Below are 15661 nucleotides of genomic sequence, written 5' to 3' on the forward strand. Positions count from 1 at the left end.
CAACAAGAAAACCCATGATACCTGCACAGCAGGTTTTTCATTTAAGGATAAAATGTTATGCAATGCTTGCCCTTCTCATACCACATTAACATCTGTCTGTGTCTGTTAACCTGACAGCATGTGACAATAACACTTGAGTCAGAGACAACACATCTCAACTCATCAACAAACTGCTTAATATGTAAAACTTTATGGAACTAAATAAAAGAATCAGAAAAGAGATCCGGAAACATCTTGGATAAATAAAGTACTGGAAATTTCTCTGCAATTATTGTGACCACTTGAGGTTGACCAGTTTCTTTTTGAATCTTTAATTCATCCAGGGAAGAGTGACTCAGTATGCTATTCTTAGTCACACAGTCCTCCACGTTCCATCGAGGAGCTGCCACGGTCTTGTACCGATGGCCAGTGTTCGGGCATCAAAGGGTTGGGGCAAAGTGGCTTGCCCAAAGGCACCAAACTAATTGGGGTCAGTCTGCGTTTCACTTTCCCCACTTCTCACATGGTGAAGCCCTAATATGTAAAATTAAATATGTGAGCTGCATGAGGAGAACACAACAGCATCTCATGTTGTGCTTGCACGCCCTCCTCGCTGTATCTGTTTACCTCTTTCTGCCTTTTTCAGGCTTGACTAAACTAGCTCAGCCATAGCTCAATGCCACAGTGGTTAGTTTTTTAAAAGTGCCAGGGGGGAAACAGTCACTCTGTGAGATGCTTCTACCCACACGCTTCAGTGCTTCCTTAAGTTCTGTCAGCTTGTGAAATATGGTGCAAGCTGGTTTCCAAAGCAGAGCTTAAAGACTGCCAGGGGGCCAGTGTGGGAGTTACCGGGGCCCATTGCTTTCACTATTAACTTACTTACATTTCTATATAAGAAAATGCATGATTTTGTTTTGCACTGGCGTCACCCAGCCTCCAAAATAAATTATTAAATAGGCTACAATTTTAGTTGACAGCAGAGATATTTTAGTTATTTTTTTAGTAAATAGAGGATGTTTTAATTTCAAAACTATGACAACATTACAGTGGTAACTAAGTACATAAAATTCATGTAACCTAGCCTGTTTCATCAACTCAAACAGTTACACATGTCCTCAAAAAATGAAAAAAATAATAACAGTAAATTTGTGTTTATCTTACAGGTGGCTGTGGAAGCTGTCCAGTTCATCAGGGAAGAACACGTCTCCTCCTCCTCCTCCTTCTTCTTCTTTGTGCTTGGATTTCTTCCGTTTCAGCCTGAACGGCAACAGCCGCTTTTCCTTCTTTACTTTAGGGGAAATGGGTAACACATCATCGGCCAGTGTGGCGTTGTATCCCGGGCTGAGGGCACCGGGGCTCGCGGGGCTCGCGGGGCTGGTAGCTGCTCCATCTTTGAGGGTGCCCGACCGTTTCTGCTCCTTGCTGTCTTTATCAGGTGATTTTAATTTAAACAAGCCCTTTATTTTCAGGGTGCCGGACTTACTCATGGTTTCTGTGAAAGAGGTCCTCGTTCAGAGAGTGCGGAAGGAAAATAAAAGCATGAGGAAAGTGTGTCCTACTTAAAGCTATTGGAGGAGTGATTCACCGGGCTAACCTGCAGAGCGAGTTATAGGACTTGCCCACACTGGTCGCGCGCGCCATCAGGTAGTTGAAAAGTGCAATAGGAGAAAAGAACTACACTTCCGACTGCTACTTTCAAAATAAGATTTTACTCTGAATTTTGTCGATTTATGTAGGTATCTATTTAATTATTTAACAAGTGCTGAAACCTCACACTCACAGACGGACAGCCCTCGAACACAGTACAGTAGGGGAGACTGGGAGTGGTTGTACCACATTTTGTCTCAGTAACTATAACTCTGAATTTTTGTGTTAGCGCTCTCAAATTTTGGCCCACAGTATTTGAATATTTCTCGACTACAAGTAGCATTTTTTTCAACTTCTCCAACTATATTACAGAATACAAATGTAAGGAGCTGATGATAAAAAATTCATTAATTCATTCATCTTCTAACTGCTTCATCCTCTTGAGGGTCGCGGGGGTCGCCAGACTATCGCAGGGCTGACACATAGAGACAAACAACCATTCATGCTCACATTCACACCTACGGACAATTTAGAGTCTCCAATTAACCTAGTCCCCAAATCTGCATGTCTTTGGACTGTGGGAGGAAGCCGGAGTGCCCGGAGAGAACCCACGCTACCCTCTTGCTGTGAGGCGAGAGTGCTAACCACCACACCACCGTGCCGCCCTGATAAAAAATATAATATAAAAAAAATACACATAAAAAAACTGATACACACACTAATAACAAATTCCTACTAAGGTCTAATTTGCTAACCTGTCCCTGTCAGATGCTTACCTCACATGGACTGAGTCCAATATACATGTCTGCTGCCTCAGTCAAGTAACCAGTCAAGACATCCTCTTGCTGCTGCTGCACAGAGTTTTTGACTGCTGTGATAGCCCATAGCTCTCTGATGTTTTGCCATTTATTTAATTTTTTTTTGTGTTATTTTTTGCAGGATCTTCTCAATGTCACATGACAGATACAGTATTCTTTGGGGACCAATCTTACTGTCTTTACCTGCCTCAACCACACCCCTATCAGTTTTTTTTCATCAACTCCACTGGAATGCTGAAAAAAAAGGGTGATAGATAAAGAAAATGTGTTTAGTTGTCATTGCAGTTAATTGTTACACTTTTAAAAGGTGTTACAACCATCCCCACCCCGTCAGCCATGTTTAGCCAGCTGTAGCAGCATGGTGGTTTGAAATGATCAAAGATGAAATGCCTCACATTTTACCCAAGAGACATGTCTCTAATCTAATACAAGTACCATGTGTAATTTCAACAGTATCAGTGCTAATCAAAAGTGGTGTTGGTACAACTATTATATTGTTACAACCATCCCCAGTCTCCCCTATTAATATTTGGAAAAGACACCAAGAAGAAAGACGCTAAAGTGGTTTAATTTTGTGAAATTATGTCATTTTATTAAGATATGGAACTGTTCAATTATAGCCTATAGTCTGTCATTTTTATCTGAAGATGCCAGTACCATCATTAAAAACAGTTCTCTAAATAGAAATTAAGAATTGATCATTTAAATTTAAATTACTAAATACTATTTTTTCAGTTATATAAAGAAAATTCAAAAACGAGTAGCCTATCTTGAGAATGATGAGAGGAAATGGAAGACAAAAGTGGAAACATTTTTCTCTGTGTAATTGTTATTTTTGTTGAATATTTAACTCTTTTTCAATGAAGATGTGCTTCAATAAGTAAACAAATAATAAACAAGTATACTGAGACCAAAGTAAGTGGAATAAGGCTACCATGTGTAATTTTTTAATTGTAAGAATGTAGGGTTGCAAGTATATTTTCATCAGCAATGAACCTGCCATTTTTTCTCAATTAACTCATTAATCAAATAATTCTTTTGTCTATACAATTGGAATTACCCACAATCCGAGATTTAAATTGCTTCTTTAATTTGACCAACAGTCCAAAAACCCAAGGGTACTCAGTTGACTGCAAGACACTGAAGCACATCAAACCTTCACATGTGAGAAGCTTAAACCAATAGATGTTTGACATACTGTAAAAATGATCATCAAAATAGTCACTGATGACTTTTTTGTTACTGAGCTGATTAATCAACTTATTGTTTCAATTGTAGTACAATGTCATCTCCGCCAAGGTTGCTAACATTCCTGGATCTCAGTGTTGTCAGTAGTAACTATCACCCTGCTACTTGTATTAATTATCTGTCTTTACATGATCATGTTGTTCAGTTACTCTAAACAGTCAGAACATGATAAATGCTGGCATTGCACTTTTCAAAGCAGGAATATGTTGAGCTTTATGTTCAGTTTTATGTTGTGATGACGCTGTGGCTAAGGTGTGGTTAGGTTTTGGCACTAAACCCACTTGGTTTTAAAGGAAAACAAGATGTTTTGGCTTCAACATCTGCTTTTGTCGTCACCACCACAGCTGAAAATGTCATGACCTCTCATTAAAGTTAAATGAGAGAGTGTGTTGTGTGCTGCTTGGCTGTTTGGCATCCATCTTACCTAGGTGTCATGCCATCCACCATTTCCTGTTGATTGGATACATATAAAACAAACAAATGTAATGTATCTGGGGTTGCAGAAACAAACAATGTCAACATTTTTTTCTGGTGACTGAACTGAGTACTTGTTGAATATAGTTTTATTTTTCAGTCCAGCATCTGCTCCATCTGTCCTGTGTGTGATGGAAACAGGTAAAAACCAAATACAACAGCATCATATGTCTTTGTTTGTATTTCATTATACTATTAAGCTGTATGTTGTTAATGTATGTTGAGTGTTAATCTCCCACACACACACCCAAAGCATAGGCTATTTCATCTCAGTGAGTTCAACCTACATTAAAAATCTTTTATTTTGAAAGTAAAAGCTTCACTTTCAGCTACTTGCTTATTGCAGCACACAGACTCTTGATTTTCTTAACATAACATCTCCAATTTAATCTCACCTTGATGCAAACCCCCACTTGTCCTTTAATTACATATTTGCACTTGGTGTAATTATAATGCTTTTATGTTTGTGTATGGGTGTGGGTGTGTGTGTGTTTCTCTAAATTTAAGGGAGCAAGAAAGAGTTCCCCCACACAGCATTCAATGATGTCAGCTGTGTTGAAAATGATGATAATTATGGTTTTATTCTGAATTTTTCGAAAATAAAGTTACCTGCCCCATAAGCTGCTAAAAGTCTTCTTCTTCTTAAAATAACCTAACTATGTAAATAAAGTAACTATGGCATAGATTGTACATTTATGATTGGTCGGTAATAAAAGCTCAGTTGAGAGCCCTCCACTATGTTCCTGCAAATGATGACTGGAAAATAACATATCAAATCTAACTTTCTGTCCATATAAACATATAGTTATATATATGATTATACATAGTCACAGTTTAAAGTACTTATTTTCAACACATCTGTCAGTCTACTGGGCCACGAGTTATACTATCTACTGTAGTAACAGCTCCATCTGCTGGTCATGATAAGAAAAGCAACTACAGCTTGTAATACTGAAGACACTGTGCTTTCCAATACCCATACTACCATACTATATAGTATGCAAGAAAAAGATTCGTCACATTGACTGTCAGAGGCCACAATGATCAATGGCAGCTGTCACGTTCCATGCTCAGGGAACTGGACAAAAGTTGGAGACCACACGCTGCATTACTTTTAACAAAGAAATGTATTAATTACCTTAGAAAAAATAGAATCAAGTGTTGCATGGATGTGTGTTCGCAAGTAAGGTGGTGGAAAATATATGTATGTCTGTGTATATGTAAGAACCTGAGAATCAAAAAGCCACAAACCACTAAATAAAGAAAAGGAGGCCTCAGATAACCCCCACAGCATGTGCTGGAGGTCCAACCAGGAAGGAGTGCAGAGAGAGACTGTCTGCACAGAGCTGAGCCTTTCTGCTCAGGCCTGCTGGCCACACCCAGCCAGGTGTCAGCCCTCAACGTGATGAGCAGGCAGCAACAAGACATGGAGGGTTCTCCTCCCTCCGTCACACAGCACATGCAGGTGACTGATGACCAGTCGGTTAGCAATAATAGGAACATTAATTGTTTAATTGAATAAAATAGTCATAAATATAACCAACAACAAAAGGACATACGTATTAAATAACAATGACAGAGAAATGTAGAGCCTGTGTAATTTTACTATCATGAATATCTGTTAGAAACTACAAAGTATGCAGTCATGACTTATTGTGAAAAACAATGTCAGAGACTTCCAGGCTGATCTCCATCTTTGGTGAGCTTGGTGAACAACATTTTGTTATCTCCATGGTAACAGATTCATGAGTAAGATGGTCAAAGTTCAGGGTTTAACGTTATGAGGAAGAAATATGTCCCAATTGTGTGCATACTGCATGAGACAGTACATACTTTTTACGGGAAGCTGCAGTACCTACCACAAGAAAAGAAAAAGTATGCAATCCGGAACACACTCTTAGGTGCCCTTAGGATAGGCAACCTGTAGCTCTACCGCCACATGTGGCTCTTTAGCCCCTCTCCAGTGGCTCCCTGAGGCTTTGACAGAAAACTATACAGGTAAATAACAATTTAATTTTCATTTATTGTTGTAGGCCTAAAGTGATTCTTACATTCTTCAGCTGTAAAAATACATAGCCTATACACCATTTAAAGAAATGTTTTAACATTTCGTCAACTAAAATGTGCGTCATATGTCTGTCATAGCGCCTTTTCCTCTGCAGTAGTCTTGAGTCTTCCTAGCTAGGTTAGCTGTGGATTCCAAATCCAAAAAGGGAAAAATCTCAAGAAACCTGTTTTCTTCTGCAGCGCTGCAAAGTTAAAGTGCCAAATAATCAAATATGGCCTGCTGCAGTATAGCCACCTTGTGTTAAAACATGTTAATGAATGCTTGTTTAGATCTGTTGGTAATGTTGATAAACTAAATCCAACTTAAAATTGTGTTACCTTCATTATGAGGCTCAAATAGGTTCTGCAGCTCCAGACAGATTTTTTTTCTTTTTTAGCAAAAAATGGCTCTTTTGATAGCAAAGGTTGCCGACCCCTGGTCTAGCTAATAATTACATCAAAACAGGATGTTTTGTGAAGGATTCATTAAGCTCAATACAATAACAGAATAACTTCTCAAAACTGTCAAATGTGAACAAACAGAAAACCCAGAGAGAGGAAACAGATTGTATCAGCAAATGTAAAATGGGTTTTAAAACCTAATCTTACATGGAAATGAAAAAACAAAACGACCTAGAAAACAAACTGTCAGCAAAACTTAGCTGAGGTTTGAGGGTATGACAGAAAAAGAGAGATGGTTTCTGTGTGGGGGATGTTTGTCTGAATACACCTGCATGTGTTCAAAGAAAGTGAGAGTGAGGGACAGCAGCAGACTTTTGTTTATAGTTTGTAAAACATTAGGCTATTGTGAATTTCATCGATGACATTAAAAGAGATTCTTTGTAAGAGAAACTTTTGATTCCTCAAATTGACAGACATTCTAGTAACATATGCAGTAGCTGGTCACAAAAGCAAACTTCGTGAAGTGTGACCTTTTTATGGGGGTAGCTGCTGAGATTGTGAATAGTTGGGGTAACTCAGGTAATCTTGCAGTAAATCAAAGCATTGCTTGGAAAGCAATGGAAAACCTCCACATGTGTACTGAACGTGCAGTGGGGGGATGTCCCTGCACGAGAACGTAACATCAAAAGTAGGAACATCAGTGATGCGCTGTAGTCACACAGTAGCAGAGCCTGTGGTTTTGACTTTATCTTCTTCTTCTGATATTTTCAGCGCGCAGTATTTGTGATATAAAGCCCCCACACTGAACTCCGTCTTCAGAAGCAGCTTTGACACCGGTGAAGCTCTGATACCTGTATTCTTCACTCTCTTTTGACTTGACAACATCAGACCAGAGGATAAAGAAATTAACTGTGAGAATCGTCATTCTGCAAGGTATGTTTGATCTGAACAGAAATATGAGCACAAGTTACTAAATGCGTCAAATTTTGTGATGGATTATTATTTTTTTACAGTTTAGAACTGTGATTAAGTAGTTTGTTTTTGACAGAGTGCATGTGATACAGTTTAAAGCTTTGAAACTGGACTGCACTGATCAATTTTACTTTTACAGTGACTGATCAGTTTTGAACCTTTAAAACGTCTGATCACTTTTCAAGATTTAAATGCCTCAAGCTTCCCAGATGACACATTATACAGATGGAGCACGTTTACAGAACTGTCAGTTCTGTAAAACAGGAAAGCGATATTTACAGAGCACTTGAAGTTCTCAAATTGTGTTTTTAAACAAAAGGCGTGTCCTTTTCTTGCTCTATTCTCTTCCCGAACAGATACGTACAAAACCTCATACCTTCCTCATTGACAAGTGCCACTGTACCTAACTTTACCTAATCTTACTGTAGTGATTTGTGAGAAGTGAAAGTGCTGAAACAAGAGATACCATCACATTACCATGTATGTTCCTTATCAGGTTTTTGAAGAACTAAGTGTAAGCACGCAACACGTTTCTCCCATGCTACTATTTGCATAAAGGAGAAATCCTGTGTTCAGGGGCGTAAAGGTAGCACATGGGCAGTGCAGTTGGGCTGGGGCCTGTAGGCAAAGCCATCCCCAACATGGCTTTCTTTTCCTTTTGTTTCTGTAGGAACTTATAACAAATTATATGTTCATTCTACATAAACTATAAAAACTTTTAAAATCTCTTCAGTTAAATGAGTCATTTCCTTTTGTCTTTGATATTTTCATTACAGGCAGATATACAGTGATGATTGCTGGGTAATATGTATGTTGATATTGTCACATCAAGAGTCAAGTCTCTGTTGGATCATGAGACGAGATGAAACATGACGAGATACAATAGCTATAGACGCAATCTGTCAAGACTGAGAAGCTGAGCACATTCGTAAGCCAAGCGAGCAGTCATAACTAGTAACCAGAGGTGGGACCAAGTCATTGTTTAGTTTGTCACCGGTAAGTCTCAAATCTTTGCATTCAAATCACAAATCAAGTTCCAAGTCCAGAGTCAAGTCCCAAGTCCTTAACTTCCAATTTTGAGTCCCAAAAAACTGATAATGCGTTCTTCACCAAATGTAATACCATTTAGCAGCAGAGTAATGATATATTAAATTTACAAAAATCATGAATGCATTTTAAAATTTGTATTTATTTGTTAAAGAAGTTTGTTAAATCAAGTTGTACTAAACTTAATAAAAAAAAAAAAAACAACTTGTTGTAAAATAGAAAATAGAGAACTTTAATGTCATATACAACATCACAAATACTTTTAAATCTTTGGGCTTGGGGAAAGGTATCAAATATTTTTAAGTCAAAAGGTGAAAAAAAAGTGAAGTCACGAGTCATTGGTGTTAAGTCCAACTTGAGTTGCAATTCTTTTTTGATTTCTCAAATCGAGTCTAAAATCTAAACCCTCAAATTTGTGACTTGAGTCCACACCTCTGCTGACAATTATGCACCAGGGCCCATCATACATGTAGTAATGTGGACTGGAGCGGAGTTATAGTTTTGTATTTTTCATTAGTTTCAAAGTTTTAAATTTAGTTTTAATAACTTTCAATATATGTATTTTTTATATACAATATGGGGGTATTTGTCAGGGGCAATATGTAAGACGCTCAGAACGGGTATTCCGATACTATCACAACACCAGTCTCATAAACACATGCACCAGTGCCTCCTCAAGCTTGACTGTATAGACTGTAACTAAAGACATTTACTATACTTGTATCCTATTTGAATTTGTTAACTAAGTACGTTTTGGTTAGGGTTTTTTTCTTTCCAAAGTTTTTATTTTTATTTCACTTCTTAAAATTCTTTCCTCACACCTCTGCCTTTGTTCATCATTGTAGTGTACATGCTTGTATGTGTAATTCAAAAGGCCATCTATCAGTTAACCTTTTAACACCTGAATCGACATCAGTTTTCTTGTGATGGGTTCAGATGCTTTTCATTACCTATTTAACTCTTTGAAACCTGATCGAATTGGTTTGATTTCTCTTGAAAACATTACTTAATTAAAAAAAGGGGAGGATTATGAGGATATTATCAAAAAACTAGTACATTTTGTAATTAGAAAACAATATTTATAATATTTTTCTTGTAACTTTTAACAAATTTCTTGCTAATTTTTGTTATTTACTTTGTTATATATTGTCTTTGCTTTTTATCATTCTGTGTATAGGTATGTTTTTTGTTCATCTGTATAATATGCTCTGCTATCATATAATGGTATTTTAGGAAGATGTGAATGGTGTAGGACTTGTATGACAGGTCATAATTGTGATTTGGTAGCTGATCTCACCTAAGTAGTGGCACCAGCTGATTGATTTATCACACCTGGTAAGAATCTGTCTGGATGTGTGCTCTGTGAAGCACTCATGAAATTAGCACTGATGGTAGTCAAGGACTGAAACATTTGCTGCTGTTTTTATTCACTCTTTATCTTTATCTTTATCTTTATATATTTATTTGCACTTTGAGCATCTTTTTTTAAGCAGAGATAAATAGATTATTTCTGCACTGATCTCAGCCTGTGGACCTTTTTGTGTCTGTACAGCCCAGTTACTTTGGTGTGCGGGTATCTCCTCTGCTGTCCTTTCTTGTTTGTCTATTGTACCGACGTACCCATGACAAACTTTTTTGTTGCCCCAAGTAGGCGCAGTTTCACATCAACCCCAAGACTTGGATCATTTTTGGGCCATTTCATGTGAAGTCGCTAATTGCCTTCTCCCTATGTTTTGTTTTAGAAAGAAATCAAACCAATTTGCTCAGGCTTCAAAGGGTTAAAACAGAAAAATCAAAAGAGTCTATTGTTCTAGTGTCACACAAAGAAACACTTTGATCACTTTCTTATTCATTTTTGCATTACCAGAAACTTTGTTGGTGTTTCCTGAGTCTGTTACACGTCGGTCACCTTCCTACACACATACAGTGATACATCTGTGATCCTGGCTGATAAAGATCTTATCAGCCTGTGAGATCAGACAAAGCACACAGTGCAGCCACCTGCAGTCTACCTTCGCGTGCGTTCACCTAATGTCTAATGGGGCTGAAATTGGGTCATTCACGGCCGGGGGAAGAGCAGAACTAGGGCACTGACTTTTATCCTGCAAACATACAAAAAACAGTGATGACAGCTTTACCTAGTCCACACAGGGTGCACACTTTGCACTAAACTATCAATGATGCGCTTGACTTTTGGTGTTGCTGCTTTCCATCTGAGGGCTTTCTTTATGGTCAGTAAGTGAGGACATGTTACTGATCTGTTTGAGAAGAAATAGTTGTTATTAGCCATTAATAAAGCCTTTAGTTATTGTTCATAAAGTCGTTATTTGTAGTGGAGGGAGTATCTGGATATTTTAAGTAAGTAAAAAATAAAAATACCATAGTGTAACTCCATTAGAAGCTAGATAAGAAGAAGCTATAAGCTATAATTATAATATATACTGGGGGGACACGTCCCCTCAATATTCAAATATGCCAAAGTTCCCCCAATACATTTAATAAAAAAATCCAAAGGAGAAAAACTGCTCTGCTATAATAGGCAACCATGCACCTCTGTCTGGAATAATCATTAGCAAATGTAATCATAATCATAAATAAACTCAATAAAATGGCATTATTATATTACTATCAGTTCTAGTATTACAGTGTACTAAAGTTCTGTATGTGGCTTATGCAAGTACCATTGCAATACCCCAGCACAGCTTGACTGCTGTGGATAGGTACAATGAGTGTCAAACACTGCGGTGTCTCTCTGTTTCATGACTTTCAAATATATCTTAAAGTTAAAAACTAGAATGTACTGTAGGTGTTACGTGGGCTATATCACTGTCGAATGGTACAGTTTTTGTACAAAGTTAGTATGACATAACAATGCCATCAAAAATGGTCATAAAAAGTATGTCATAAAAAAGTCATAAATAAATCACAGTGTGCACACTTCACCTGTGTTGCCCTCAATCATATGCTGGCTCCATAAAATGCGAATTCCCTGCATACCCACCTGGAGGGTTGGGTTGCAGAAAGTGTCAGTTGTAAATGGTCCCCCCAATGTTAAATAGCTGATTAGAGGTAAAAGATATGTATTTAACATGTCACTGGCAAGTAACATGTACAATTACTAAGTACAAGTAGGCTGCTGTACTCAAGTCCAGTTTTGTGGTACTTGTACTTTCTTCTATTTTATCCTGCTTTCTTCTTCTACTCAGTCTACTTCTTCAATTACTTTGCAGATGCCTTATTAATGGAAAAATAATCAACCATTAAGTCATGATGTTGGGGCGTCTGTGGTTTAGTGGTAGAGCAGGTGCCCCATGTACAAGGCTGTTGCCGTAGCGGCCTGGGTTCGACTCCAGCCCGTGGCCCTTTGCTGCATGTCACTCCCTCTCTCTCTCTCTCTCTCTCTCTCTCCCCCTTTCATGCTTGTCTGTCCTATCAAATAAAGGCTAAAAATGCCCCAAAAAATATCATAAAAAAACAAACCAAAAAAAAAAAATAAAAAAAAATCATGATGTAAAATCACAGATTAAGCTACTCACCAGTATATCCAGTATATAAAATGGGTACAACTGGCTCCAGCTTTGCCTGCTACAAAGTTAGTGTTGAACACAAAAATGCGTCCATTGTAACTTGATTCTGAATTGAGCCATTCTTTACAACAAGTACTTCAACATTAGGTACTTTAGTGCTAATATGTACTTATACTGAAGTGATATTTTGAGTGCAGGACTTTTAATTGTAACAGTATGTCTACACTGTGGTGTTGCTAATTTTATTTAAAGAACGTTTCCTGCCACCTTAAGGTAAAGGAAAAGTAAAGGTACAGAAATGTTATTAGCAAAATGTATTCACGGTGTCAAAAGTGAAAGTACTCTCACAAAAATACTCAGTTCAGAGGGTTACATTATTACAAATTCACTGTATTATTGGACATTATGACTAACTGTCATAAAGTCAATTTGGAGCCAATTTAAAGTACTTTATACATCAGTTGTTAGTTTAAAAGTAAAGCATTGCATTACAGCTGATAAATTTTGCATGTGCTAGCGTAATGGGATATAGCAGTCAAATCAATGTAGTGGAGTAAAGAGTAAAATATTTCTTTCTTAAATGTGAAACAACAGTGTCAAACCTTTGTCAAAACAACCGATCCTCAAACAATCAATAAATCAATATGTTCACTGGTTTCTATGGACACATGCAAAAAAACATTTTCTTTATAAAAATAAAGGCATCATGACTAACTGATATACAGTCGTGTGTTTTTTGGGTGAAGCATTCCCTTAAGTACACTATTTGAGTAAATGTTCCTACTGTAGTTATATTCCACCACCTCTCTTTATAAGGTCTGTCTTTATGAAATGTGATATTAAATTTGTTTCAGATCTTTTGGAAATGTGTATGTGTCGTTATATTCCCCTAATTATTTGCTGTTTGCTGTACATCTTTTCTTCCCCAGATTAAAAACATGGAGTTTTCGACTTCAGACTATGATTATAGTCAGTCTACAGATTACCCAGATGAAGGGCTCTGCAACCTCGACCCTAACCCCATGGAGGTCACCATCCAAACATACATCCACTCCATCATCTGTGCCTTCGGCCTGATCGGCAACGCTCTCGTGATCGTCACTTACATATTCTACAAGAGAACCAAGACGATGACAGATGTCTATCTCTTCAACGTAGCTGTGGCCGACCTGATCTTTGTGGTGGCTCTGCCATTTATCATCTACAACGAGCAGCACAGTTGGTTAATGGGTCCTGCGGCTTGCAAGATGCTGAGGTCAGCCTACAGTATCAACCTCTACAGTGGCATGCTCCTGCTTGCATGCATTAGTGGCGACCGCTACGTTGCTATAGTTCAGGCCAGAAGATCCTTCGGCACACGCTCAAATGCTCTGATCTACAGCCGCCTTATCTGCTCAGCTGTTTGGGTGTTTGCAGTGGCTTTAACTCTGCCCACACTCCTTTACACTGAACGCTTTGAAGAGCAGAATCTGGGGGCTGACACTGTCACTGTGACATGTCAGCTGTCTTTCAGTAAGAATGAAACAGCAAAGCTTATGAAGGTGGTGGTTCCCAGCCTTCAAATGGCCATCGGCTTCCTGCTGCCTCTGTTGGTGATGGTGTTCTGCTACGCCACCATTGTGTGTACTTTACTGAGAGCACAGAGCAGCCAGAGGCACAAGGCTGTCCGTGTGATTTTAGCAGTTGTTGTGGTTTTCATCGTGTGCCACCTTCCCTACAATGTGACTCTGCTGAACCACACTCTGTCTCTTTTTAAGCAGAGGAGTTGTGAGGCAGAAAAGATGAAACTCCAAGTGCTGGCCATTTCCAAGAGCATAGCCTACCTCCACTGCTGCCTCAATCCCATCCTCTACGCCTTCATTGGCGTGAAGTTCAGAAGCCACTTCCGGCAGATAATGTTGGATTTGTGGTGCTTTAGCAAAAAGTACATCTACACAACTCGCTCGTCACGTGGCACTTCCGACATTTGCATCTCAGGTCGCGTGTCTTCAGATGGTTGCAACAACATGTCATCATTCACTGCATGACACAGCAGTGGTACAAACCTTCTTATCAGCCTATCAAGACGTTACACTGCTGTAACTGTACATACATAATTAGAGGTGAAAGCTTCTGTGCAAAATGTGGTTAAATCAAGCATGTATATATTTGAAAGCAGGGATGTAGCAGCAAATTCTGGGCCCTGTGCAGAAGCAGTCTCTGTGGGCCCCCCCACGTTTCCTTCCTTGATCCATGTCTCTGTCATGCACCTTTATATTCTTTTTTTGTTTTGTTTTTACAAAGTCAGTTTGCTTTCTTTCCCTACCTGTTCCTTCTTTTCTTTTATGGAATCTTGTTTTCTCTGTCTGGGGAAAGACACAACAGTGTACGTTGGTGCCCCAGTAGCATAAGCACTCTCTCACAGAGCTCTAGCTGTGTTTAGAGAGGCAGACTAAACCATTTTGTGCCTTTTAAGGGGCAAATGGAGCCTCAGAGAGCTTCCAGTATTTTTTTTTCCACAAAGTTCAGTCTTTAAAATGTTTTTTTTTTTTTTGTCAAATTTGATAATTTGCAAACAAAACCAAACGTTTGATTCTAGGCTCGCCTTCTACTGGGGCCCCAGATAATCAGTCCCCTTTTCCCCACACTATGACACCCCTGTTTGATAGTTGCCTTTAACATCACAGATTGTAATATTGTACAATTCATATTTTTCCACACTGTTCTAAAAGTCATAGATTAGATAATCACTTTCACTTTGATATCTTATTTTTGTACTGTTGTCACCATACTGTTAAGACAACCTCTTTTTTTGTGTATTCCTATAAATTATGTTAAGTATGTTCATTTTTAAAGATAAGCATCTAAAGAGTTTTGCATATTTGTGTTGCCAGACTGCCACTTTTATCTACATCTTCTAGAACAATATACAGACCCTATTCTATTATGAAAGTTTTTTTAAATATATATTTTGTATGTCTGATTGTATTCTTTTGTCATACGTTCTGATTAAACATGGTCTCAGAAAAACAGCATTATGTTTAACAGTCCATTCAGAATTGAATTGGAAATTTGAGTCCTCTGTCTCAAAAGAACTGCAGATTTATTATTATTATCAACATTTTTTAAAAATGTTAAAAATGATTTTGCACAATTGATAGAAAATGTTAATCATTACTTAAATAATACTATAAAATAGATGTTGTGCCATATATTAGCATGTTTAACATTTATGTTATGGTCAATATGTAAAATGGGATATTTGTAACAGACTGCAACATAACCAACCTTTAATTACTTTAAGTCATTACTAATGCATATGTTATCAGTAAACACTGAGTAATAACTAAATCTATTACTAAATACTCCTGCAGTATAATCTCATTTACCTAGTCATATGCTCAGTACTTCCCAAACAGACTGCCCTTTCTGATCGGAAACTGAGCTAAAAGTGAAACTTACCTATGCTCTCTTCAAAGCCAGACTTCATTGACAAAGACAGTCATTTTAGCTGACTGAAAACAGAAGCTGCTGTTCTACTGCTGCTTCAGCCAGTTAGTTAAAGGGGAACGAACGTTGTTT

At 38.0% G+C, this 15661-nt stretch overlaps 2 protein-coding genes across 2 annotated transcripts in view; one reads left to right on the forward strand and one right to left on the reverse strand.

The window, feature by feature from the left end:
- crybg1a (crystallin beta-gamma domain containing 1a) overlaps positions 1 to 1560 on the reverse strand; it is a 57491-nt gene extending 55931 nt beyond the window's left edge. Inside the window, exon 1 of the mRNA XM_049595213.1 lies at positions 1141 to 1560. Coding sequence (XP_049451170.1) covers positions 1141 to 1466 — 326 coding nt within the window. The 5' untranslated portion in view covers positions 1467 to 1560. The remainder of the gene's footprint in view (positions 1 to 1140) is intronic.
- Positions 1561 to 7291: 5731 nt separating this feature from the next.
- On the forward strand, positions 7292 to 15088 carry ccr6b (chemokine (C-C motif) receptor 6b). Its single transcript, XM_049595999.1, has 2 exons — positions 7292 to 7487; positions 13030 to 15088. The coding sequence occupies exon 2, from the start codon at positions 13039 to 13041 to the stop codon at positions 14125 to 14127; it is 1089 nt and encodes a 362-aa protein (XP_049451956.1). The 5' UTR covers positions 7292 to 7487; positions 13030 to 13038; the 3' UTR covers positions 14128 to 15088.
- Positions 15089 to 15661: the final 573 nt, after the last annotated feature.

The sequence above is a fragment of the Epinephelus fuscoguttatus genome, linkage group LG14 (assembly GCF_011397635.1).
Source record: "Epinephelus fuscoguttatus linkage group LG14, E.fuscoguttatus.final_Chr_v1".
Lineage (NCBI taxonomy): Eukaryota > Metazoa > Chordata > Actinopteri > Perciformes > Serranidae > Epinephelus > Epinephelus fuscoguttatus.